Source organism: Varroa jacobsoni, unplaced genomic scaffold, assembly GCF_002532875.2.
Source record: "Varroa jacobsoni isolate VJ856 unplaced genomic scaffold, vjacob_1.0 scaffold_1187, whole genome shotgun sequence".
Taxonomy (NCBI): domain Eukaryota; kingdom Metazoa; phylum Arthropoda; class Arachnida; order Mesostigmata; family Varroidae; genus Varroa; species Varroa jacobsoni.
The window spans coordinates 96,872-123,874 of record NW_019214089.1 but is presented as its reverse complement, the minus strand read 5'-3'; the positions used below and the strand labels follow the sequence as shown (position 1 = coordinate 123,874).

The 27,003-nt window shown below is 39.6% G+C and overlaps 2 protein-coding genes across 5 annotated transcripts in view; one reads left to right on the top strand and one right to left on the bottom strand.

The window, feature by feature from the left end:
- The window catches only part of LOC111267431 (Kv channel-interacting protein 4), a 91,675-nt gene extending 82,575 nt beyond the window's left edge, over positions 1–9,100 (top strand). For all 3 annotated transcript variants that reach the window (XR_002684612.2, XM_022845673.2, XM_022845670.2), the window contains one exon: positions 2,163–9,100. Coding sequence is in view for 2 of the 3 variants with exons in the window: in XM_022845673.2 (XP_022701408.1) it covers positions 2,163–2,210 (48 nt within the window). In the remaining variant the exon portion in view is untranslated. The remainder of the gene's footprint in view (positions 1–2,162) is intronic.
- An 8,685-nt stretch (positions 9,101–17,785) lies between these two features.
- Positions 17,786–25,876, bottom strand: RpL17 (ribosomal protein L17). Of its 2 annotated transcripts, none has more exons than XM_022845690.2 (4): positions 25,808–25,876; positions 25,429–25,478; positions 24,801–24,945; positions 17,786–20,824 (listed from the first exon to the last, which is right to left on the bottom strand). In XM_022845690.2, the coding sequence occupies exons 2-4, from the start codon at positions 25,466–25,468 to the stop codon at positions 20,452–20,454; spliced, it is 558 nt and encodes a 185-aa protein (XP_022701425.1). In that variant the 5' UTR covers positions 25,469–25,478; positions 25,808–25,876; the 3' UTR covers positions 17,786–20,451. The 2 variants fall into 2 exon arrangements, with proteins under 2 accessions (XP_022701425.1, XP_022701426.1); XM_022845691.2 differs by lacking the exon at positions 25,808–25,876 and adding an exon at positions 25,693–25,797.
- Between the last annotated feature and the right edge of the window lie 1,127 nt (positions 25,877–27,003).

Genomic DNA, 27,003 nt, shown 5'->3' with positions numbered 1-27,003 from the left:
GTTCATTCACGTTACACATCCAATTACAGCAAAATAAATAATAAATAAATATCTACTTTAATCCAAGTGCCTCAGATTCCAAGTATGGTATTTCCTACAAACAACTGCCTATAAAGTGGTTTTAACGCTTAAACTACGAGCATCGATTTTTGTGCTACGTTAGTGCTTTAGAGTGGCTAAAGCCTGTATTCTAAGTTACATTAAGAGGAAACGCAATCTGTAGGCGTCACACTTGACACTGTCAGCCTGGGGTACACTACGGTGTTCAGGTAGCTAGGCCACGGGTAGATTTTGAAAGAACTAAGGTACACAACAGTGCTTCGTACTCTTTCTTCCTGTGTCCAAATGCCTTAATCAGCTCCCCTACGGTTCCTTTATAATGACCAGCGTATCAGGCTTTTGACTTTCGTTTCGAGCATCATCTTGAAGTAGTTGGTTGCAAACTTTCACTTGCTTTTAGAGTCAGTCATTTAATCGGCGGTCAGGTTGAAGTACTGTATGTAGAAGAGGCAGTGGTTTGAACGAATCAATGCTCCGCGATCTATACTTTACAATTAGACCGTTGCATCGGTATTGTTGTTAGAAACATTAAAACAAAGAGGGAAGCTCAACTGTTATATCGTTTCTGTTGTCCATTTGCTTAGCGTGGATACTATATATACTGGAACAGACTCAAAGAGCAAATTCGTTGAATTACATCAACGATGAGGTTAGACTGCTGACTACCGACTAACAATCGGTTAGATGGGGGCTCACCTATACCCCACGCCTGCCTAGGCCTGAATACCTTCTATTGTAAGAATACATTCTGTAAGTCCTTTCCAGTAAGTATATCATCATTTTGCTATATTCTTAACAACGAATAAAAAAAATGGTTCATATGATCGCATTTTTACACGCTTATCTCGTTTTGATGACGATTTTATGACAACAGTCGATATAGGAAAACTGACGACATTCGGAACTCAATTTAAACCCAAGAGCTTCCCGGGTCCGCACTGAAAAACTAAATTATATGTTCAATTTGGAAGCCGGCTCGTAAGCGTCACGAAATAGTTGGTCCAGCTGCGCTGCTGAAGTGATTCATGCTTTTAAGTTTAGAGAAAACTATCCTTCCAAATGTCGATGTGATGTTGCTCTTTTATATATTTTTAATATATAAAAGATAGCGTATATAAAGTTTTAAAGAAAACTTGTTAAAGATTTGTTTTACTATATGGACCTCAGGTGGAAGCAATGCGTTACCAAATTAGTAGATTAAAAGAGGTAATCGCACGCCGAGCAACCACTTCAAGCTATTAGCATTAATGAGAACGTACCTGCCTCGTATTGACTTAGGCTAGATTTTCCAACAATTCATGTTATATCAATGTCGTTTCGGATGATGTCCCCAATCGGACAAAGTGAATAGGACGAATTCTCAACGTAATCATAGCTGAGAGGAAAGTGGACACAGGAAAGTCTGAGGACCTTTATTTAAATGGAGGCTGCTACTGCATCAATCCGTAACGTCTACCGCTAGTTGTAATAAAATTTGAACTAATGAACTCTGCCACTAAATCGTCATACGCTCTCGGCTCCAATTAAAGCGGTTCAGCTTCTCTCGCTTGCTTGTATTTTTCACGTTAATCGAAGATCTGTTAAATGTTTGTTACGAATGAGTGTGTTATTTATCGACAATTTCGAAATTGTTCCCGATGATTCTTCACCGAATATACCTTTGTTCCTCTAGTGTTCGCCTACCTTTTCTGTGAAACTATGGCAAGAGATACATGCCTATATAACATTCGGGGACATAGCCCAAGTGAACACATAGCAACCGCATTATTATCACTACGCATACAGACGTGTATGGTCAAATAACACTGGGATATTTACGCACAGCGTAGTACTTTAAAGTGGAATACCACGACCATTCGTAGCGTTACTATTTAGAGAAAGATAGAGGAAAAATTGTTTGGAAGAACGCCTAAGATTTTGCGCATCGGAAATGAAGTACAAGTACGACTCTCGCTCAAGCCAAATCCAATATTCACCGACATTGCTACGGACCCGACTGAAACAGAATCGGACCTGACCTCAAAATGCAGAAAGTTTTATTTGCAAGAGTTCGCATGTCGTAGTCTAATCAGACCATTTGTCCTTTTCCTCTGTCTTTACAGGATGAGAACATCTCGAAGTCAATGGCAGTGTTGGATACAATCCTGTGATGTCCTGTGGTTGTTGCGAAAATGAATCCTTATAATTATTACTTAATAATATAATAGCCGTTATTATGACGTCGGTTATTATTCCCAGTAGTTACACAATGGTAAGATGAAGCTCGAGAGATGCAGCAGCAGCAGCAGCAGCAGCAGCAAGGAAAATACGTACCGCAAGTAGAGTCATTACTACTACTACCACTCTCTCTCTTTCTCTCTCTCTCTATATATATACATATATACATACATACATATATATATATATATATATATATATACATATATATATATATATAATAAAAATCCTTTCTCACCCAATTCCCAGATTTAATAATAACAACGATAATACAACAGCGATAAGGTCGTTGTTTTATTGTCCTGCCAATAATTTCAGCATGAGAAGATGATCAGTGGTAATCGAGTGATTCACTAAGAATCACGATTATCTATTAAAAATGAGGATGAGCATGGTGATAATAAGGGCAAGATTGATTAACGAGTGAGTGTCCGTTGCGAATCTGTAATGGAATTGAATGTGTCTGCTAAAAATGCTGCGATTTCGTTGTACTGTTGTGTGTACACTATTATATAGTTCGTAGAATATATAATGATATTTTACTGTTATTAAATTACATGCTTGACTACTTATTTCTGGGTGGTAAAAGGTGAACCGAAAATGACGAAAGCTGTTGACTCGTGCCATAGTCGGCATTGTACACCGTCCTTATCCTTTTGTCATGACCTTTTATAGTCGGAGGACATATTTCGGCCATTGAGTCACTAATAGATCTTTATCAAATTCGAGCAGTCAAAGATTTAAATGGGACGTCTCTAGCGTCAGTTATATGAGGACCGACCGTATATGTCATCGTGGCCGCATTAAAGTCTGCGTCAGTATAAATTGAACGGTTCTAGGTTGGCCAAAGAACGGATAGACATAACATTGTCTAATCTGAGTAGTTTGGAAACTGCGCTATCGTCCATTTAGGGTGGGAATGGATCCAATTCGTGCCGCGCGCAGATGATACGAGAGGACGACTCTTCCTTCGGATTTTCTACGACAAATATATCCTTAGAGCTAATTTTTGCTAATATAGAAGCGAAATATTTCACCATTTTCCGGGAGTACGTCCAATAAAATACACTGTTCGATCACAATTTGCTTTGTTGCAATTATAACAAATAACCGAACGTTAGAACTATTCGAGTGACTGTCATCGAACAAATATTAAGGAAATATCACTAATCAATGCCAAAAGAGCGTTTTTGACACTAGCGAAAACTTAACAGAAGCATTTAGCGCCGTCTAGAATCACTAGCAGTCACAATCAGCGCGGAAGTGAGGGAGCCATCTTCTGTTAGACGCTTCAAATTAATGAGAATGCATGAATAAGTTGATTTCTTTTTTCCTACAAATTTAGATTTGAATGAAACAAGTCCGTACAGGACCCTTCTTCTAGAACAATCCAGCCATCCTGATTATTATATTACCATCACGGTATATACATGCACCTCTTGCGCTTAGCAAAATGGCAACGTCACGATTCTTAGTTACGTTGTCAAGAAGGTATCCTACCTACAATAGAAGCAGATTCTATTCTACGAAGATATGTACCACAGTTATGTTGTTCTGCCGGCACTTCACGGCGACGGACCGCATTGTCAGAGCTCTGATCATGCGCAGCCACAGCACCGAGGTTAGTGACAGACATCCGTGTGATTTTTATATTCTTCAGCTCTGACAAGAACAATCCTGAGGATTTCAAGTGTAATCGAGTCGAAACATAGAAAGTAACAATTGTATTCACATAGCAACCGCAACAACACACTAATATAAGAAACGCATTGTATCCATTGTTGTTGTTGTTGTTGAAAAAACACACACGACCAAATAACAACAATCAGTCAGTAGTAGAAGAGCAATATAGCCACATATAGATAAATGTACTCTTATGTATTTCTAATAGTTTAGGTGGCAACGCTTTATTCTACTGCTCATAAAATCAGCTGAGATTTCGTTAGCTGCTTCTGAACGAACTGTATTGGACGAGGAAACACCGCCACGGCCTTCAACGCGCCTTCAACGCGCTGAGCCACAATTCTCTTTACTGTTATTACTACTATGAGAAGCAGCCCAGTATTATTAGCACAACATTGTGACAAATTAGATAATAACCATGGAAGAAAAAAAAAATTTTAATGGTCACGACCAAAGTAGAATCGAATTGAAAAACTTCTGCCATTTGCTAATAGCGACTGCCTAAATGTAGCGTCGACAACAAAATGTAGAAGGAAGAGATTAAGTTTTCTTAGAATTTGACTCCGTTTAAGAATACGAAAACAGATACCTCAATTTTTCCTACCTTTTGGCTCTCCACCAGATAACCATGGCGACTGTCGTTGTATTAATAAAGATGGCGACAAAAAATCTTCTGTTCTACACAACGGTAGCCGAGAGCCAAACTGGAATGCTGTTACAGCAAGTCGCTCGTCACTTTTCATACACGCTCCTCCTTTTCAAACCCAACCCATCTTCACATTATACATACTACAATAATCATGATTATTATCACATAGTTCTTGTTGTTACGGTCACAGATGACTATAATTTAGTTATTGCACATCAATGTTAATGTCATTTTTCGACCGGACCACCGGCGCGTTTGACATCTGGGCCCGTTTCGTTTTACTTCATCACAAAAGCAAGAACAGGTGAGGCGAAAAAAATATATATATATGAACGTTGCTATTACCCACGTGTAGACGTCATCTAACGACCTCGCCGCTGTAACAGTTCTACCTGCCTTAAGTGATGGAGGCGTTAGCAATAATAACAACAACAACAACAACTAGCAGACCCATACAGGCTCACATAGAGATCATCAAGTTGTACTTTTTTTCATAAAACAGACACATAATGTTGTCAAAATAAAGAACTGCTCTTTCATTCTATAGAAATAGAGCAAGCATATAGTTTTATGTAGCTCGTAAAAGGTGGCGAGGGTGGTGGTGGTGGTGATCTAAGAGCATGGGAAAAACTATTGTACTGGATTAACCGCTAACATTATGAGGCACGATAATCAGTGCATCGGAAGAGAAACCCTATAACATTGCTTATATTGCAGTTTGCGTTAATGATACGACTGCATACCGTACTGCATGCGCGTGCCTCTTCATGAAGCAGGAACAACCGTAAGACGAAATCGAAACTATCGATTCGTACGAGACACCACCGAAAACGACAGGGGCATGTCTTTGCACGAAGAAGAGACAAATTGTTGTTACTAGCTATCAGTATAAGTGGAACACTAAAAAAAGGACACTAACTCCTCTGTAGAAAAAAATAATAGGTTTTAGGTGACTATATAGCCAACATGGAAGAAGCAGGCAATTAATCGAGTCACGGTGGCGAAAAATAATGTAATGATTCGAATAAGGCAATGAAGCATTACGGCTTTTAGATCATGCATAGAAAAGTCTTCATCGTGGACAACGCGATCGTCTTTTGTATGTGGCTCAAAACGCTAAAAAAAAGTTTAACGTTGCTCTTACCGAAACGAGATAGAGAACAACATTTGACGATGCGTTAGGCAAATTATATCCAAAAATTTTCTGCGACCATACGACAACAAAGGAGCAAACATTCTTGGTCATTTGATTTGGCTAGGAAAAAGCTTGCTAGGGATTAGCTTGTAGAAATCGCAATAGCTATGTAGATAAATAACAGGTTTTCAGATTCAGAGTGCTAAGTAATCCGTGAATAGATCTGACCTTTGGGGCCCGCAGTAACTCCTCGGCAACACTGTTTATATGCCAGTATCTCTCACATTCATTACATGTACAGACACAGTGTTACCGGAGCTCTAACGTCAACGGCACGTTATGACCAAAACCTTACGATTGGCGCCGTCTAAATGACATCTCCTTGAACACGTTTGATTGATTTCTCTGCAGTTAAACTCCCAATGAGTATAGGCTTCGTGCAGTGAGTAGATAAACATAAGACTACATCAAAGCAAATAGCTATTTTCGCAATGACTGGTGACCCGGTTCTGCTGCAAGCCGTGGCTCCAAGACCGCCATTGATGTTAGATATGATTCTAAGCTTGAATCTACCGCACTAACTATCTTCTGTCTGTCTGGACTTTATGTACAGTTTTCGTATTCTTATGTTAAGTATGCCTGCTCATTTCTCAAAGGGTCTGCACTTAAGTCCATTTGTTTACTAAACAGGGTAGTACAATAATAGAAATCTCTTTTAACTCTGATATGTCCAAGAAGCAAACAACATTCGATGCGTCTGCTTGTTTCTTGTTCTCAGCTAATAGACCTTCCCTTTTTAGCGGAACAGGCGGGTGTCAACAGATGTCAAAATAACATAGTAGCAGTAGTGTCCTCGGTTCATGACGTGAGCATGGTGAATTCCGGCGACGAACTCGTATCTGCTGCACTAGCTGTTCACCAGCACTACGAATCTAAACAAGGAGAGTTTGATGGCACATCCAGCGTAGAACAATCAGCTAGCGCTGGTTAGGCGAGAAAACGGGAAGGGAGAGAGGTCAAAAAAGCAAAGAAAATATGGAACGGGACTGGGAAAATGATTACAAGGAATAACGCAATGTATAGTAGTCGTAGGCAAAGCATTGAAAGAATAGGAATAGCTCTGAAAAATAGATACGGTTTACAATTATAATGCGCGTGCAAGTTAACTGTTTGGATCTGCGAGGGTGAAGTAAGAAAGATAGTCACAGAATATTTAATTCTTCCTGAAGCCGGCTTCCAAGAGGATGAGTTAATGAAATCTGTTTGACAAAACAATTTGTTTTGAGGATTGGCGTATGACTCATCTCGTAATTGTGATATCAATGAAAATATAATCGTACTAATATAATTAACTTCTTACTGCATTTACTCATTTTCTTAAGCAGATTAAAACAAGTTAAACTATTTTTATGCAGTGAACACAATGTTCCTCTCTGAAGCCGTGTACCCTGTACGTGCCGTCTGTGTATAACGGGTGTACCATTAAATTTCTTCCTATTTCCCAAGAAACCCAATCGGAATTCGATTCGGAGGTTCATTTACCGCCATTATAAGAAATTGTTAATTTTACAATATAACTCAATGTCTGTTCGCTGGTTAATACCTAAATCAGCTTGACCGTTGTCTTCCACTCGAGCCATAGATCCACCGAGGGCAATCCATCGCCCGTTTGCAATATATATCTATATATAAAGAGTACATGAACGCGACACTTGTTTCACTCGCCCAACGGCAGCAGCCTGCAGCCGCTATCCTTAAACATAAACATTGATAAAACGAATGTTAATAATAATAAACTATACTAGTAATGGTTAATTAACTTGACGATTTGGATGACCTGTCGTTCAATTGCAGCAATGCTGGGCAGGTTGACTAATTATTGACGAGTTAATGACGAAAAAATGATTAAATGAACATTTGCTAAGCCACCGGTAACAAGTCTAGGTAACTATCTCAGAGGTATGGCACCATAAACTAGAGGCCAACACAACTACAGTTCAGACTAACGTTTGATACCATCTGTTGCGTTCGGCTTAGAATTACTCCTTTTTTTGCTCATGATATGACATAATCATCGATTCCTTTGTATGCAATAAATGTCAAAGGTCGCCATTGTTAAAAATGAATTCGTCAAGGAAATATTGTAGATCATCGGGCGATCTAATATCTACCTGTGCCCTGGGACTAGTTACGATGTTTGGTCTGCTTTGAACAAGCCAGACATCAATAAATTACATTAAAAAATTTATAATTCCCGAAAATTAGCAGAAATGCTAGTTAACCTCGCCCAATACACATCCCACTCCCATTGTATAAGTGAAATAAAACAAATCGAATAACAACCCCTGTCGAGCGTCATCATCATCACGTTGAACGTCTCATGTCTGTATATGCCTGCGTGTCTATGTTAAAATCATAGCGTGTTTGATCATGCCAAACGTGTCGAATTAAACATGTCCAAGCACGCATGCACATGTTCAAACATGATTGAAAGTGACTGTTTTTGTTATAGTGCCGAAACGTGTCTACCTGTATATTGTGCTGCCGAAAATTCGTATTTTGCCGCTTTCCGTAATAATGATTCAAGCGGACACGTGGCAATAGACGACGTGTTACAGCGTGCGAAGTTGAAGTGTCTGAAACTTACCACCAATTCTAACACTTATCTCCCCCTAATGTATCAAAGACAGCGCCTAAACTAGGTGAGGTACTTCGATTTTTCGAGTTTGCGATGTAGAACACAGTTTGTCCAGATCGCGGTTGTTTGCGATACCTAATATTAATGTGGAAGACGATGAGACGTCAATATGCGATGCTGTGTGAAAAATGACGGTGGTTGACGGTGATTAAATTATGTGATTTTGGAAAAAGCGTAAGCAAAACGCAGACGCGTACCAAAAAGCGAAGTTTGCCAATGAGTCATACTGAGCGCTAACCAGAAACTGAGCAGTACAGCTAAGGAGAATTAGCCAATGGAGATGGTGTAGCACCAGCAGGAGACTAGCAGTGAAAGAGATCTAAATTCAGAACGAAAGTAAGCAAATATAGCCGTAACTATTACGACATAATTACTAGCCATGAACGATGACATTGTAGGCAAACAAACATGAGGGCAATGGAAACCAAAGGAAACTATAGCACGACCAAGTAAATGAATAAATAATAATAACCATGTAAAGACAGTGCGAAACGAGCAGGCGCAACGAATGAATGAGGCGAAGGTAACAACTTGAACGGGAAAAATAAAAAGCAAACACGAAACGCGATGATGAAACACGAGCGGAATACAATAAATGAGAATATAAATAAATGAAAGTAAATAAAGATATTAAGTTACTGGTATCCATTCGAATTAATATTATAAGTGTTTTCATTCAGGCTGGGTGAATGGAATTAGGAGTATGCATATCTGAAATAGACACCTGATTGAAACAATTACCTGAAATTGTTCGGGATAGGATAGTAGCAAAAAACCTAAGAAGGTTTGAGGTGACAGCAGCAAACTAGTGAGCTCAAATCCAGTATTATATTTTGCAGTGGAAAGCTTTTGATCTCACACTGGCTGCCTAGAGACTGCAGAAAGAATTTCTGAACGTTCCGATTCCCGATCGCTCCCGAATGTGCGATTACTTCTATTCGCCTAAACCTTTTATTTCGAAACAGATTCCTAGATAAAGCAGCTTGCCCCATATTTCCGGCTTTTCTGAATGGCTATGCTTTGCTCCAGCAAAGAGTCATCTGGTCTGCTCGATCTCACAAAATGGTTATTCGAAGCAACAAAGGCTAGGTTTTCAGAGTTTTTAGTAAGTAAAATAAAAAGAAAAGTAAGAAATCTCTAATGATATGCCTTGTAACTTCAAAAAGTTTTAAAGATTATTTCACAAGCACATTGCCGCGATACACTTCAGTAAGCAATATTCGAGGGAGCATTGGATTTAGTTTAGGGGCTATTTTAGCCCACCATGTATGGATTTTTACTATAGAGGGTGGCTGAGTAAAAAAAAATATTCGATTTGCTTGATTGAGTTGACCAGAGCCAACAGACCATATAGGAATTAAGACCTGGCTGCTGTGCGTAGACTGCTCTATGTGTTCCTAAAGTGAAAATAAGCTTCCTATGACTATTTCATGTCGATTTAACAGCATTGATCTCACTAGTTTCTATTATTATTATTATTACTATAATGTAATTTCCATGATCAGCTAAATATATAGAGACCAATAAATGCCTACACGACGTGCCCATAAATAAAAAAACACCGATACGTTGCATTCTTTATACGAACACATCAGTTTCTAATCAAAAATTTAATCTTATGCAAAAAAAAGTATTAGTACGTTATTTAAATTACATCGATTACCACAAACGCGTTCTACGTAGAGTGGAGAGTCGAAAAATAAAGTTGTTCCTATGGGAGTTTCTAGGCCATCAGGCACATAGTGAACCTTAGTATTGATAAATGATATATTTAGATAAAACATACCCTCTAGACATACGTAATCTATCTACATAAAAACGGTCGCATAAACAATTCCTCTTCATCGGTATTTTATTCGAAATCCGGCAAAAACAATTTTCATATAATGACAGTCTGCATTACGATTTATATTGGCAACGGCTACGATTTGAACTTTGTTGATACTGCAGAATTAATAATAGTACTACTTTGTTGAAAATGTTTATCTGTCATCTACTAGTAATCGTACGAAACTCACAATACCAATATTTAATAAGTATTTTGGCTTACAATGAACATATTTAACGTTGATAATGTCACATAATATATAAACGTCTGATAAGTCATTAATCGTAAGTATGCGAAATCGCATGAGTCTTCACCATGTGTGACTATTGTAAAATTATCTATGGGTTATTCCAATATCATCCCGGTCGCATCAAAGCTCCACTTGTACGCGAACAACTGGAAAAAAGGTTTCTAAGAATAGATCTAGAAGGGCCTTTGGCTGCAAAAACAACGATTTCCAACATCGTAAGCTTCAGGCGCTACTAAAATGAGATTAGAATCATCCGCTATGAAGGTGGGTACCAAATTTTTTAGAGCCATGGGTATCCGGTAATACACCATGTTAGCTTTTGGATATAGAATCTGGATATAGAAAATATATTCTACATACGAACAAAATACGTACGGTTTTAAAACAGGATCCGACGGCCCAGATGGCGCTAGGCGGAGTAAAAAACACTTTAGTTTTAATTTTTAAAATTGTAATGTACATTCAAGTTTTTTTTATCATGATTTCGGTCAAACTTCTTTTTTCAACTCTTTAAAGCATCCGTGACCCGAATAGATCATGATAGGGGGCAAGGCATTCGCTGACTTCTATAGCTTCTTTATAACACAACAAGTCCCCCCTTTCCAATATATATATATACATATATTTACAAACTGACAAAATGTCTCTGAGAGACTCTACAACATACTCTCTAAAGGTTGGCTAGAAAAAACAAAATATTACATAAAGATAAGAATTCCCGAACAAAGAGAAATACATCTTTTTCGACACATGTGGGTACAATAGAAGCTCAAGGTCAGCCTAAAAAAGGAGCTCAGAGCTGCTTGCAGTATAAACATCTGAAGTAATAACGATGCAGTCTAAACCTAGGCCCAAGTAACGCAAAAAGGGTAGGGTCGCAAGCAGGAAAATCCTGAGCCTCGGAGGGTTGCAGGCTACCGCCTTCTGCAGCTTAAGTGTCTCACTGTTCGGTCTTGCCTTTATAATACCCGTTTATAGAAGTCCATTTTCCTCCCTTACATAAAATAGTTCAAATACAAAGCAAACCAATTAATTCTATTATTTATTTAGTCTATAAAAAGAAATGGATATTTTCGCTTTTAGCCAAGCTGAAGTCTAGCTTCGTCTAAAGCGAAATTTCATATATTGATTCGAAGCCTATACCCCACACAACAGAAACGAAAAATCAGGCATGCCGAACACCCTCACTTCGGAATCGAAATAACAAGGAAAAATGACGAAGTATTTCGCAGCCGTATGCCAGGTTATATCTGTCTAGAGGGAAATCCAGGAAGTGCATTGTCACCATCAACACAATGGAGAAAGAATGCGCGCGCGCACGATAACAGCATACAACCATATATATATACAACTCCATGCCCTACCAGGATGCTCCGTTCGCTCATCATTTAAGTTTAGCGCCAAATCTATGCTCTTAAGGGCAGATAAGTTAGCGCAGAGAAATGACATGACATACAACTATTTAAGAGAGCTCATCTTGATGGTAACACATGCGCCTCCATCGACACTAAGGAGTTCCTTCAAGTGAATACGTTTTGATGTGCACTCAATTATCAGCTTTAACGTTTGTAATTCTCTACATGCATTCACTAATATTCATAATTAGGATACAATTTTAACATTCAAGTTATGACACGGAAGGTCATCGATAACGAACAAACAGCAGTGACCGGGTCAGAACCGGGTCTCCAGGAGAGATGATATCTTCATTCTCGTGAAAAGAGCTCGCTAAATTTTATGGAGGTGAAATTGATGCAAAACTTGCTATAGTTACAGTAAATGTTTATTCATATTACAGCGGCAACAAGTTACCTTTAGCTAGTGCACCCGCGGCATCTGATTAAGGACTAAAACGAATTTCTTTCTGATGAGCGTTCAACTGTAAGACAAAAACGATATTGGGCACTAATTTTTGAAAGAATATCAAAACAGCAATATTAGCCATACGTCTTTGCCTGGTAGTTTCAGAGCTTTGTGCGCCAGCTCTGAAACTACCATTCAAAAATTAGTGCCCAATATCGTTTTTGTCTTACAGTTGAACGCTCATCAGAAAGAAATTCGTTTTAGTTCTTAATCAGATGCCGCGGGTGCACTAGCTAAAGGTAACTTGTTACCGCTGTAATATGAATAAACATTTACATATATATATAATGTCTCACAGAACCTTATTTCAAGTTCAAAACTTCCATTCTGAAACGTTTTAGCCCAGGGGCTCTTAGTAGATCCTTTACCGAACACAAGCTCATAATAATAACGAGTAATGATATGCGGGTGACCATATCCATACGAACGGATGAAGCTTTTAAAAATAAAAGTGCATTTCGAAAACAAAGATTATTGCTGATGAAGCGAATTGGCATATGTTTGTCATCATCTGGCAGAAAAGAGCACTTCACCCCTATTCCCCTGCGCTTATATAATAATCGCCATGGGGGTATTCTATCTATTCCAGAGATAATCGTGATTTAGGCTAGAATTTTCAATCTATTATATCTCGACCATACTAAACCGGCGGGATATCCTCACTGCGTGGCCGGTGTTCTTTAGCGCCCAGTAACTTTTAGTTCTACAGCACCGTGTAGACTTGTTCGTTATCTCGACGGGTTGGTGCCAGTCAGGGTTCCATTATCTTTAAAGCCGATTAGTTTGTTAGACAACCAGTGCCCTTTGACGCGGTCGGGGATGCCCTGCGTAAGTTCGCGGTAGCAGGCTCGCACAACGAGGTCTCCCAACATCCCGCATATTACGATAGGGACCGCTCGTTCTGCTCAGCAGGATTGACACTGTTTATTTTCCCCTATTGGCGAATTAGTAGATCCGTTTTCGCTGCCGTGTACAGAAACATATTTCTGCGGCGTTTTTTCGAAGATCGGCACACTGTAGATTCATTTACGTACGTACGCGTTCTAATCCACTCCAGACTTGGAAGTCGGGAGCCGTTTATTTTCCAAGCTGTTTGTAGTACACTAGCTCCTGGTGCTCACTGATGGTATGCCCTTTGATGCGCCGTGCAAGGCCGGCATCGCTGTGAAGGTTTTTTCGTGTTCTATGTTCGGCACGTAAGTCGTTGAGTATTACCTCAGAAGGCTGGCTCGCAGCACAAAACGAAGTGTTCATGCCCGGATTCAAACCCAGACCGCCACAAGTTCTTAAATTTAGCAGTTACGTTACCTACTATGTTATCACGCAGAAACCGTTGGAAAGGTTTAGGCGGTCGGACTGGCTCTCTTTGTCGAGCTGCATGGTACCCACTTAATGCGGAACCAGCATGAGAGGTTGCCTCCTTAGAGTTGCTGAACTCGAATTTTACCCAGCTCATCTAGAAGGGACCGCCTGGTACTCAAGCTCACTGAATATCCCGCCGGCTCCTTTGTAGTGGCGGAAGAATTCTTTAATAGAGTTAGTCTCCTTTGGAGGAAAATGATCATATAGTTTCGCTTTAAAGCTCTCCAACATCTCCCCTGAGCCGATTTTCGAATCGCACTAAGCCCTGGCCACTCCTTGCAAATGTCTACGCGCCCGCCTTACGACATGGTCCGGTAGCCATTTCCGTTCCTTCGCGAGCCGCTCGTATTCCTCAGTTCATCGCGCGGGCTTCGTGTCGTCAAATTCTGCTAAAAGCGACTGCGTATTAACCAGCCATTTAAACATTCAAGTTTTTGAACACTTGATTTGTAGAATCGGTAAAACCCCATCGGACATACGTGTCCTCTGCACTGCGGGGCTGGAAGATACGTTACAACATACGTTGGAGGTCTGTACTACGCTCACCTATATTGGATGAAGATGCATAACAGAATGAGTTTGTTCCAAGCACATAATAGGATTGGGTTTACCTCCTCAATCATCCAATTATCAACCCTAAAAAAAAGAGATTTTCAACGAGAAACAATGGCTTGCGTTTCGACATTGAGTCCATGGAAGGCAAATGCAACGTCAAAAGTAATATAAACATAAGGTCTTTTTTTTGACATGTATAGCTCCTCCCCAGCTTCATTGTTGACTATTTATGATTTAAACGTATATTTGAGCTCTTGTTTTTAACACTATCTGCTATTTTGTAATATATATCATCAACAGTGGAGTTCTTGGTCATACATTTCCTCTTCTTAATACTTGTAAGAATCTAATATTTTTTTAATATAAAGAATCTAATAAGTTTTTAATTTTTATCCTGGACTGGAAGACATGTTTCTATTTTGTTAAAGCCTCTTTCAAGAGCTGCGTGATTTGTATAGGAACTACCAGGTGCTTTGCTGTTGCTATTTAACTTTTATCAGGCAGCTTCTAAAAACTAAAAACAAGAAGTTTTTTGATACTTAGATTAGAGAGCTGAAGCAAGGTAAGCAAAGCAGACTTAATGCTTTGCTGACAAATGAGCTTATCTACGCTGATTAAGAATAAAACATAGCACATACATAAGCTACACCATTCACCTTATTGTTCACCTCTCTGCACCATTTACGTTATTCTTTGTTCAGATGAACCGCCCATTTCGGACACTGTGTTTGTGTGCTATGATCCTAAAGTTTATGTAAGATAAATAGTGGATTAGTCGAGTAATAATAATAAAGAATAACAAGCGCGGAGTTAAACAGTTTGAGCTGCCATTGTACGTTCTTTTCTTCGACGTCCTCTACAATCCATCCTTGATGAACTGTCTTTGGTGCCTTCGTACTAGAAAAGTTTGGCCTATTCGCCTTTCAGATAAGCTACATCAAAGGCTCGAGTTGGTGGACAGACACATGGCTTTGGAAGGCCTCCCTTTTCAAAGGCATTGTTGGAACAACGAACGGTTAGTCAGCATTGTGACGGATTTGTTTGAGTGACCAACAAGTTTACGTACATTTTTATATATCTATATTTATACAGGTCCTACAGTTTCTTTTTGCTATAAAGAGTGCTTGTAATACGAAATGCATGTAGCGTGCTTCGATTGAACGTTCGTGAGCATTATATACCATATATATTGAATATCTGTTGTGGAAAATGAGCTGCAATCGTTATAATACAACTGCAAAAACCGACCAGCGGAGTGTGAGGTATAACGCAAGGGATATACATAGGCAAGGGCTGTTTAAGCCATTTAAACTAACACTAACATCAATCGTGGTGATGGTAGCAACCATAGTTGGTTAGTGGTTGGATAATCTTGATGGGTTTTCTTGCTGCGTGCTGGTCGCCATGAGAAAACCGTTTGCCTATCTTGTACCTTCATCTCTTGTGTAGATAGGCGGCAGGCCAGACAGGTACAGTCATAAAGAAGCGTGCACCATTTTGTTTCTTTTATCTGATTTCTCTTTCGTTTTTCAGCAAGCGTCGTTCATATACGTTCCTCACTGGGCGCACTGCGCTTATGCTCACCAAAAATTATCGATAGTCTTGCCATCGCTCCTTACGCCGAACTTTCCACTCTTCGTTTTCGCTCGATGACTTTTGCTCTTTCCAACTAGATTTTCCTCTTTTCGGCCCAAGCGAACAGCACTTTTATGATGAAAAGTTGATCCTACGGCATATATTGATCGCTGGAAGTTGTACAGTTCGTGACGTGTTCACAAGTTGCAAAGCATGTTGGTCTTCCAGCACGTTACGTTGTTAATTGTTTAGCGTTTCAATGCAGTTTCTAGCAGCTTCGAAGTATGGCTATCTTTTTTTTATTTTTAACTCTACACCCAAATTCCCGACGTATAATATTTAGAGTTGAACAGTGAAATTGACCTCAGTCCTTTAAATATCACATTGTTCATTATTTTTTGCAAATATATAGTTGCAATTTAACTAATTTTGATTAAATCCGATGGCCCGGTTTTCAAAATCCACATAGACAAGCAGTATACTTAACAAAGCGAAAGCATAAAAATTTCAGCCAGAGGGGTCCTAAATGTTCCATAAAATGCACAGGAGCTATGTTGCAATTTATGTGTGATAAAATAAAGTAAGCACGGCTTGTTATAACCGCCGTATGGCCATTCCAGTTACTGTATCCTTTCCTCCTAATAATAAAGCAGAGGTGTGTATTGTATAAGGTTGAACTGACTTAACAGCTAATAAAAGCTTCAAAAATGTTACTTTAAGATGTAATGTCAGCTCTGAAGTAGAATTTGAGGAGAGCACATGCCGAATTTATGAATTACTATTTGATTCCTTTCTTATTCGTTAGGAAAAATATCTTCACAAACGTTTGCTTTAATGAGTATATCCTGTAGATTATTACAAAAAAGGATATCTAATGAAGGTCGCAGGATGCAGTCAGTACATCAAAAAGAAAATCAGCCTTCTTAGTTCGTTGTCTTAATCGACTATCTGGGCATTGTTGGTACAGTAGGATCTTGTCGTTTGCAGAGAGCCCCAATTCGATTTCTGGAGTCCTGAATTTTCGCGTTTGATACCACCACTCGTTGCTTTTAATGTCTACTAAGGTAATAGCTAGTCATACTACGGCTGTTTGCAGGTATAATATGTATTCCCAAAGTTTCCTTTCGAAGATGTTTAGCATATGGTCAGTAACGTGTGTGTTCTTCTTTATTTTATTTGCAATCGCTCTGACTGCTTGTGAACTCGTGTTGAATGTCGTAGTGCTGCATTGTGGCACGAGTCGTGGTGCTAGAATACTCGTTGCTTGTAGGGTCAGTTTGAAATTGTTTAACGTTAGAAAACCTGCGTTAACGTGCAATTGGTTTGCACACCAATTGAGCGTAGACGCAGTTTTTTTCGTGTTGGAGGGAATGAATGCTCATTAAGTGGTCGTCACTTGGCTGTATAGTTTTCCGACTTGTCATATAGATAGAGTCAAAATATACACTTTGAGCTTATTCAGATGATTTGTGTGTACATTATGTTGTGTTAAAAGTGAAAATGCTAGGACGTCATATATGGTCTTGTTTCCGAGAATCAGCGGTTGATACAAAGCGCTAATCTAACCCCTTTTTGCCAACAAAATGTGCTTCTAAATCGCCCTTTTAAGCGTAGCGTAAATTTTTAACGCTAGCCTCTTTCGCTGTCATCGGTCCGACATGGGCGATGTATGCGACCCGTTCGAAAAGGGACCGCCTATCCGTGAAGAAGATTATGTTGTCCTGATGCACTTTACTTACCTGTTGCTTAAGCATAAGCTAAATAAAATTTTTGTGTATTAGGCTAAGCTCCTGTTACACTCCATTCGGTCAATAGTCGACCACCCAAACTAAAGATCCAGACGTATTTACGGAAGTGCCTTTTAAATGTGAAGTTCGTAATGACAATATCTACAGACGAACTGAGCGAACTAAGAATATTGTTTTATCAGCACAGTGGATTTTATTAGCTAATTCAAATATTGTATTTCACACATATTTTCTAGTCATGTACCAGCTAAAGGATTGCGATGTAACAACAACAACAACAACATGACAATATGCCGTACGTAGCGAAATTTCGGAGGTAGTAAATGACAACGATATCTACTTCTTTAAGATCAGTAACAATGCTTGATAATGCAGCATGCATGTGCCTAGTGTGAGTCAGTATGCGTGTCCCGGTAATGGCTGAAGCAACAGCAAGGCTAGTATTACGAGCCAGTTAGAATTAAAACATGTGCTCGGATCTGGATATCAGAGCTAAGAATTTTTTGAGAGGTCTTTTTTTATAAGTAGCTATATGAATACACAAGGATGATGACGGCCATGACCTGAACCGACCTTTAATTGGAAAAACGTCTGCTAGGAAGAAAAAATGCTGCTATATGCCAATGATGCCGGAAAGATATACGGAGGCTGCGTGACTAAAAGAGGAGCCAGCGGTTCATGGCTCCCGTCATAGTGTTCTATAAATTCCGCAGTTGGAATCTAAAGGCATTTTTGATTTGAAATATTATTTTCTAAATCTTCTTGATGCTCTCTGACGACATGTTTCCAAACATTCGCAGTATTAATACTAGAAGAGCCGGCTAAAAGGATCGCTCACAGAGGCAAGAAAACTTGCCATACAAAAAGCGTAAATTATTAGTATTCTATCTTTTCTCACTGGGCAAATATCCAACAAAACCGAAGGCTTTCTTTTGCTTGAGATTAACGGTTTGCTTTGTTGCCCGTTTCTGTACGGCTTCTAAAAAAATTCGAAGAAGATCTCCATGGGCCAAACCGGAAGGTCTGCAATATGGTTTGGATTAAACAAGCTAAAAATTGTTTAAAAGCTATTCTTGATATACCTCATTTTTTAATACAGGAGTTAGCGGGCGCTTAAGGAGGAGATTATCAATTGCCAATTTGATTGTCGCGATGTGTTCTAACAGTTAGTCGTTTCGCGATTTTCGCGCCGCTTTTATTTATTGTCCTTTTTAGGCCCTTGTATTTTTGGGGCCCTTGGCCTATTACAGCCCCGAAAATTGATACCGTTGGAATTTTTATATACCGTGTATTGGGGCGACACTTTTACTAGTTTACACCTACCCATATTGTTCGTTATACAGTTAGTATTTAAACATGATTGGCAAATTAAAGAAGGGCTATTTTTAAACTGGTTAGTGAATGGTTTAAGTACTGAATAGAAGCTTCAGTGGCGATGATGGTTATCTTGAAAAATCATAACGGTTGCAAACAAAACTTCTAACATATGCGTACTATTTCATTGAAATGTTTGGTTTTGCTTAGATAGTGTTTAAAACTTGGAGTTCTAAAAAATTACCCTTATTATGTATCGTTTATGTAAAAAAAGGCGTCCATCGTCTCGATTTGAGCAGAGGTGGGCCTAAACCTCATCGTAGGAAAATCTTTTTTATGTCCTAGAACCAGAACATGAGCCAATCTTACATTACTGATGTAAAAAGGGTAAATTTACATGAGCCGAAAAAGAGATAGGGACAAAAAAGCATATGAATGCAATCTTGCAATGAGCTTGTTCTCTCATTTGTGTAGATGTGTAAAAAATATAACAACTGTGCAGTTTATTTGTGCTGAATCTGATTCGAAAATCTTTGCTGTTTGAATTAGGAGATACAGTTCAACTTTAGTTTAGCCTGCTTCTACTAATACAGGTATTAATATGAAATTACGCTAATTCGTTGTAGTGCTAAAATTGCCCTGCAATGTAACTTTTTTATACTTCTATACTCTATACGATAAAATTTCAACACTTCGCTACTCTTCAAATGGTAATCTTACCAAAGCACAAGGTAACCGCCAAATGCAAGGACTATGTACTGACACATCCTTGCCCGGGAAGCAAAAAAACAGAAAGCAGTGATTTCGTACAACAGAATTAAAGCTACGCTTTCGTTCTCTTTTTACCTTCCCCTTCCCAAGGCGCGAAGAACTTTTTTTTAGATATTTATATATAAATATATTCATATATTTAATATTATATATTGGATATCATATGTCTAACATCTGAACTGTCGTTTTCGCTAGTTCTACATTACTCCCATAACGTCGATGATATAACAATTTAGGTGCTGTTAGTATCTGAAGAATCCCTTTTGTATGTCCTAACCATTCATGAAAATTGCTTTGTAATGTATTGTTAAGCTCAATATTGCCACTGCTGTAAGCTCTGCTTTGCTGAAGGCGCAGCTTACGGAACCCACGGACAGCTATCGAACTACGTAGTCACCTAAATCAGCTGTCAAATCACGTAGTCAGAAAGAAATAGTTTCTTATTGCTCTCTTCTGGGTTACAAAATAATGTGATCTTTGTTTGTAGTCGTTGTGTTTATCTTGAATGATACGATGCGTTGAAATTCAAACCCATCAGGCTAACAAAAAGTTGACCGCAACACATCTGTCATATTTTGGGGAACGACCCCTAATTCACAAACGATTTTTGTAATAATATACAAACTACCTAGCACCAATAAAAAGAGAATTTTTTTCTGCCAGAGAGCGACGACGCTGCTCGGTATTTTATTGATCTCGCCCTGCAGGTCACAGTTGGATGAGGTTATACGCAGCAACTGTGGTTACTCGCGGCTCATGGCCTTCGCGCGGGCTAGCTTCTTTTTTGAGACTTTCTTCTTCTCGACCTCGGCGGGTACAGAAGGTTTGCTGACGATGTTTTCAACTTCGCTTAAAAAAAGCTCGATATGGCAAGGCGAAGTCATGTAAGGATTGATCCTACCGTGGGCACGGTATGTCCTCCTACGCATCTTAGGAGCTCGATTTACGTGGATGTGATCAACGATTAAACGGTCGACGTCGAGCTGCTTCGTACGAGCAGTAGCTTTGGCGTTGTGGAGCAATTGCAGAAGGTGCTTGGCGCTCTTCTTTGGCCAGCGACCCTGCGCAGTCTTCCAGGCTTTACACTGGGCGTGACGACCTACGCCGCCATTAAACCTATTTCATGTTCAAAAAGCAACCATTAGAAACAAAACCACAAATTAAATCACAAGTAACATTACAATTACTCAACATAAAGTAAGAGTTGACAATGAGCCGTTAGACACCATCTAGCACCTAGCAACCACGTATTTTCACCAACAGCTGTTTAAGGCCATAAAATATTCCAAAATAACTAGCAAAAACGAAAAACATGACACGGAAGCAGAACGTAAATTAGCTATAATGCGGAATAATGTTGTGACAAATAAATGAGGTGCCGTGACACGAGATGTAACTTCATCCCAAACAAAGGCAAAGCCAACGCCAACTGAATCTTTGACCTGAATCAACTTGAATCTCCGCAATGAAGTATCGATCATTAGCACCATTATTAGCATCAACAACATTTTTAGCAGCAGCATCGAAATAGAAGCACGGCTACGACTGAGGTCGGAGAGTGGAGTTTTGTTGCTTGCTACGCAGCCGCTTCTTATTGGGGTGTGGAAAGACCCATTAAAAGAACCCCTTTCGCCGAATAGTCAGCTGAGAAACAGCCAAAGTCTCTCGCCTGCCTTTCATTCCTGCCCATATCACTGGTACTCTTCCGCAACGCCAGGCCAGAACCACTCAGCTTTTCCTTTTTCTTAGAATTTTGCAATTGCAACACAGCTGCTGCATGATTCACCGAACCATCTATAGCTGCCTATCTGCTTTCTGTGTTATTACTACTGCTTTTATCTTTGACTCGTGATGCCGAAAACCTCCATTTTTCATTTCATATTCGTTACACCTTAAATGAAAGCAAACAAAACAGACGCGGTAACAACAAAGCTAGCATCAACGCTACTAAACAGCAAAAGAACGCAAGAAAAATCTGCATCTATAACACCGCTTACCACTGGTACCCACAGTACTAGAAAAAAAGTCATTCGTCAATCAATGGCAACTATAGGCTATATTCGGACCAACAATCGATGTCTCGTTTGTTGCACGACCTAGCCAAATGGCCAGAGGCATACTGAATACGTTGCTGTTATGCCGTTTCATCACCGGTCAGGAAACCAATTCCATTTACGAGCAGCATCAGCTCGAATCGTTGGTGTACATGCCGTTACCACGTTCCGCTATCGGTAACCATGAGACCACATCCTCGTGATGAACAACATTTGGTTATTTATCATCCCTCCTACCTAACAGTTTTCCATAAGCACATACGACTATTTTACACTGGTGAAATATGAGGAACTTGTTGCTTATTTCAGTCGCACAGCTAAGCCAATATTTGAAGCAACTTTCGCCATAGCTCCCAAGAACTCTTTGCTTTTATAGCAATAGTTGTCAGTATAGCTACATTGTTGCTCGCACCTTATATTGTCGTTTGCTCAATTTCGGACATCAAACACCATTGGGAACAACATTTTGTAACGTAATTTATCAATCGACAAATTACCACACCTGTCAGAAGAGTCTATGCCTGTCAGAAAAATTTCCGGACATATTTCTCTAAAACTTATTTTTTAAGACTAAAACGTTCCCCATGATTTATTGACAACTGCACATAATTGTTAGTTTTCCTTTCTAAGCACCGTGTACGACAACCTGTTCTACGTGAAGTAGTACCGATTTCCATTATCCAGAACTACTCTCGCATGATCTCTCTACCGTCTGCAATGAAAGTTGTGGTTGTAACCTGACGTGTCCTTTGTGGTCTTAAGTACGCGTCTGTCTATGGGGCATGTAAAATCCATGGTCCTCATTCGGATTCATGAAGTCGGAAGAAACTCAACACAACAGACGCGTCCTTTTTTCTGGTCGGACTACAAAGTTCGTTACTACCTTCTGGTCACCGCAGACTTCCGTTCAGATCTTGGCACCATTGACAAAGCAAGCTGTACTTCCAATTAATGCTCACTACACTTCTCCAATCCAGTCTTTCCGTCTCCTTTACAGGCCCTTACTCATTTTCCTAGAGGCGCCTTTGTCTGTCAACCAGTCGTTTAATCCCGACTCAGTCCAGTCCTATCCGCCGTCGATCAGGTGCTGTGGAAAATTATTGCAACTTCCCTAGTTGCAGCAGGAGTAGCGGCCAGAGGCAATGAAACCCGCAAAAAAAAACTAGCAGCCTCGGGGACCAGCTCCAGCGGACTCATGTTCCTACACCCTTTCCAAATGGACACATGCCTTCTTCATAGAAATTAGCCCCCTGGTCTTCCCTTTACCCGTTGACCAGGCCAATCCCTTCGGCCGTGTCATTAGTCTTACTCTAATAAAGCTAAGTCAACTACCGGTAGCGACGTACTCTGCACGATTCAGTGAATTTGCCAGGTTTTTTTGCGGCTGGTTGACGAAAAGTAGCTTAATACTGATGCACTGCTTCAGCCAGTGACATCCAACACTAAGTCAGGCTGACATATTTTCAGCGATTTTGCACTGAGTTGTCTAGCGTACGTTTCTACAAATGACACTTTTTACTTAATCACCTTTAGACTCCATATCAGACGTTGCATTCGGTATCTATTATACAAATGAAATTATGTGCAAACTTTGCTTTATAATCAAGAAGAAATTTATAAGAAGAAAAGCAGTTGTGTGTTGTAAACTAAATGGCTATGCTATTTGTAAACAATAGCGTTCATCCGCCAACAATCATCATTGGCTGGATGGCCTAAGATAGCCACTACAATATCTGAATAAGAAATTTCAAGGTATGCACATAATCTAGACAGTCAATGTTTCTGTTAGAATGGAATAATAATAGGATCATCTGCAACGCTTTGCCTTATCACTAAACAATGCGAACCTTCTGCAAATTCTACCTCAACTGCATGCTCGTACAATGATCCGTTAATTTATCATAGGCCTATTCTGTCCCGATTACTAATAGTAAACTGGGAAGACTCATTTTTTTTCGCAACCTGGGAGTTTAATGTTGCACAACAAGACAACAGTTCAGTGATAATTGCCTTCAATCAAATTATTAGCGCCATTAACGAACGACACGCCCGAGTTTTTTTGTAGCCAGTGGTTTACCGATCCTAAGTATTTTGTTTCAATAGCTCGACTCACTTTAGTTACACATACAAAATTTAACCACGTCAAACTATCGATTACTTAGTGACTATTGTTCGTATAGCCTTAAATTTTCGTTCTGTCTGAACAGATAGAAGTCGTGTACTTAACAAGCCGGAAAAGGACAACAATATTTGGCCTTATAGACACAAGACACCCGATAGAAATCATAGAAGACGGGAAATACTTTGGGGCCATGCCTGACATCTAGCTAAGAAGAACTGCATGTGTTAAATACGCAACAGTAAACAGCGAACCGCCCTGAGCTTAACTTGTGTCCTATTTTGCCGGACGCTTTGGCCATCTGTAAGGCGGTCCCTTTTTGGGAAGACATGGCGCTTCAACCAGTAAAAAAATAGGGGTCCATCATCGTTGGCCCAAAGGACGCTGCTGGACAACATAAGCTAGGCGTATTGGTCGGTCTCGAATGAAGCGCTTCTCGTCTTAGCACAGATGCTACTATGGGATTTTTTGGCTGGAGAAATGAATTTCCCAAAAACATTCCTAGACGACAACTTGAAGCCGACTATGGCCAGAAAGGTCGCCATCAATATTTGACGGTAAAAGTGGACGATGGTAAGACGCGGGGGAGTGGCCAAGGGAAGCTGATTGATCGGGTTTTTGATCAATCACGAAGATCTCCGAGTGTGGAGGATAGGCTGAGGAATTGACTTACGTAGCAACTTAGGTGCTATCTGGATCTGCATACTTTTCAGCATCAATATAACACAGGTTAATGTTTAACTTCTAAACCTTTCAAAGCATAGTTTTACTATGTTTCCGAAACCCTTTCAGTGTTCTTCAGATTTCTTTAAATTTGTAGAATAGAACTAGATCTTAAATTACGTTGGAATTAGTGGTTCTACTCATGTCAATAAGGGCTATTCCAGTCAGAAATATGTCAAAGGCACTAAAACCTTACCTGACAAAAGGGACAATTTCCTTCTTCTCGATGACATTCTCAAGATACTTTTTGGCTCGGCGAAGCGCCATACCCTTGATGGCGCGAGCTGTTTCTCGCGTGGTTTTAAAGTGCACGCGAAGATTCAGTCCGCGACTCTTCGCCGCTGCGAGGTGAAAGCACAAAAAGGTGGCAATACAGAGTTACTGCCAGTTTCTTTACCAAAAACGATCTTCATAAGGGTTAGTACAAATTAGAGTATAATTCAAATAAGATCTGTGTTCGCCGATTAGCGCCCAAACATCAGCAGTAACATCAGCCATTCAGTAGCATTCCCAAAACCAAAACACGTAAACCGTTTAGGGAGTGCATAGCCTATGAAAAGAGCCAATGCATCGATATCTTTCGATTTAGTCTATTAAGTCACTACTCCCGTAGAAACTACCTATGCCAGCTATATAAATATTTACGTCCATATGATACACTGATTTTAGTTAGGTCGGCGAAACTGTTAACTTAGTGACTATTTTATTTTGCTTCCACACACGAAATTCAGTTTCGGAAGTGCTAGATTAATGCAGTAATGTCAAGTTCAACTAAAATGAGGCCGACAACTACACAGGGAAAGGCAGCTGCATTGATTACTTACACTTAGTCGTGTTCTCCGGTTCGGTCTGATAGCGGCCCATTTGGCAACAACTGTAACATAAGAAACACAACAATGTTAGAAATTCTCAGCTCGAACGGTGATTCCGGTGAAATTAGAATACGATCGAATTCATGAACCGCACAAATCAACGTTCCACAATATCAAACACGTTGTCACGGTAGGGCAATAGATTGACTATGGCCGGCTTGGCAACGTGCACACACTTATACACTTGATTCGCTTTAGTTAAGAAATAATACTCGCACTGCCAACTAGTTGAGAACACTCGTTCCTATCGTGTTAGACACATTAACCCTTGATGATTTTCGAATATATACGCTAAAATAGTTGAAATTTTATAAGAAGTCGAACCACACACCTAGCAGTCCACGAAAAAAAAGAAATCGAAACCGGATGTAAGCCAGCGCGTGGCTTCCGTGCCGAACGATTTAGACGATGAGACAACCGCGAAATTCAAATATGGATGCTCCTAGAGACAAACGGAGCGTGTATTTGATTCATACAAATACGTTTACACCATTAATAGCTACCTTCAATTCTTTATGCCAATCTACAATAATATAAAAAGAAGTCCGCAAAGATATAAATATTTTGTTCAATGGCGGCTCATTTCAACGACTGAATGAATGTATTTGCTTAGAAAAACAAAAACATTAAAATTTCAAGCGCCTTCATCGAATAGAAAAGGTATTGAGATCTAGCAGAGCTTTGTGCCTCATAATTTTGAATATCAGTTCTCCGTTTCGTGCAACAGGACATGCTTAGTATGGATAGGTGTTTTGACCCATTGAATGCCTTGCATTTTTACATTCGGTAGTGCCGTTAGACACTGCTCCTGATCCCTTGCTCCCAGCACAAAACAACGTGCATCTACCCTTTCTCCTTCCTCCTGTAGTTTCGAATCTGGATTACCCTGCCTATTTTAGAAGCTATCATTACATATATACATTTACAAGCTCTTTTTTGCTTAGCTACGAGCCCAAGCGTGTGCAATTTTCAGCCTATGTTGTAGCGGAGTGCGAAAAAATTCCCGAGTCGGAAGTTATGAGGCACTCCAGAGGACCGGCGGTCGGTAAAGGAAAACGTTTTCTAAATGTAGGAAGCAAGAAAATTATCACTGCACCGTCATAAGAAAACATTATAAACTAAATAAAATACTACCTTATTTTCATAATTGCAATGATACCTTTCTTGTTGTTTAACGGACAAGATTCCTTAACCGATCGTAAGCCGGATTGATTTACTAATGATTTAAAAGATTAAGGGGAACCGTAAATAGGATTTAGGATGATGTTGTCATATCGGTATTGAATCGGCATAATGATCCTGGTTCTGAAGTTACGAGTTGTAACCATGCGATGAGTCCAACCTAGGCGAAAGTGATATTTTTTGAGAATATAAAGTCGAAATGGTTAGCCTAAAAATTAAGCTCAAAACATTACCTTTGCCAATGATCGTGCACCGTATTAAACTGGTCGAAACATTGTCCCAAGGAAAAGGTTATAAGATCGACTTCTAGGTTGTGGCTCCTGTATTCTTCGAATCAATAATTTA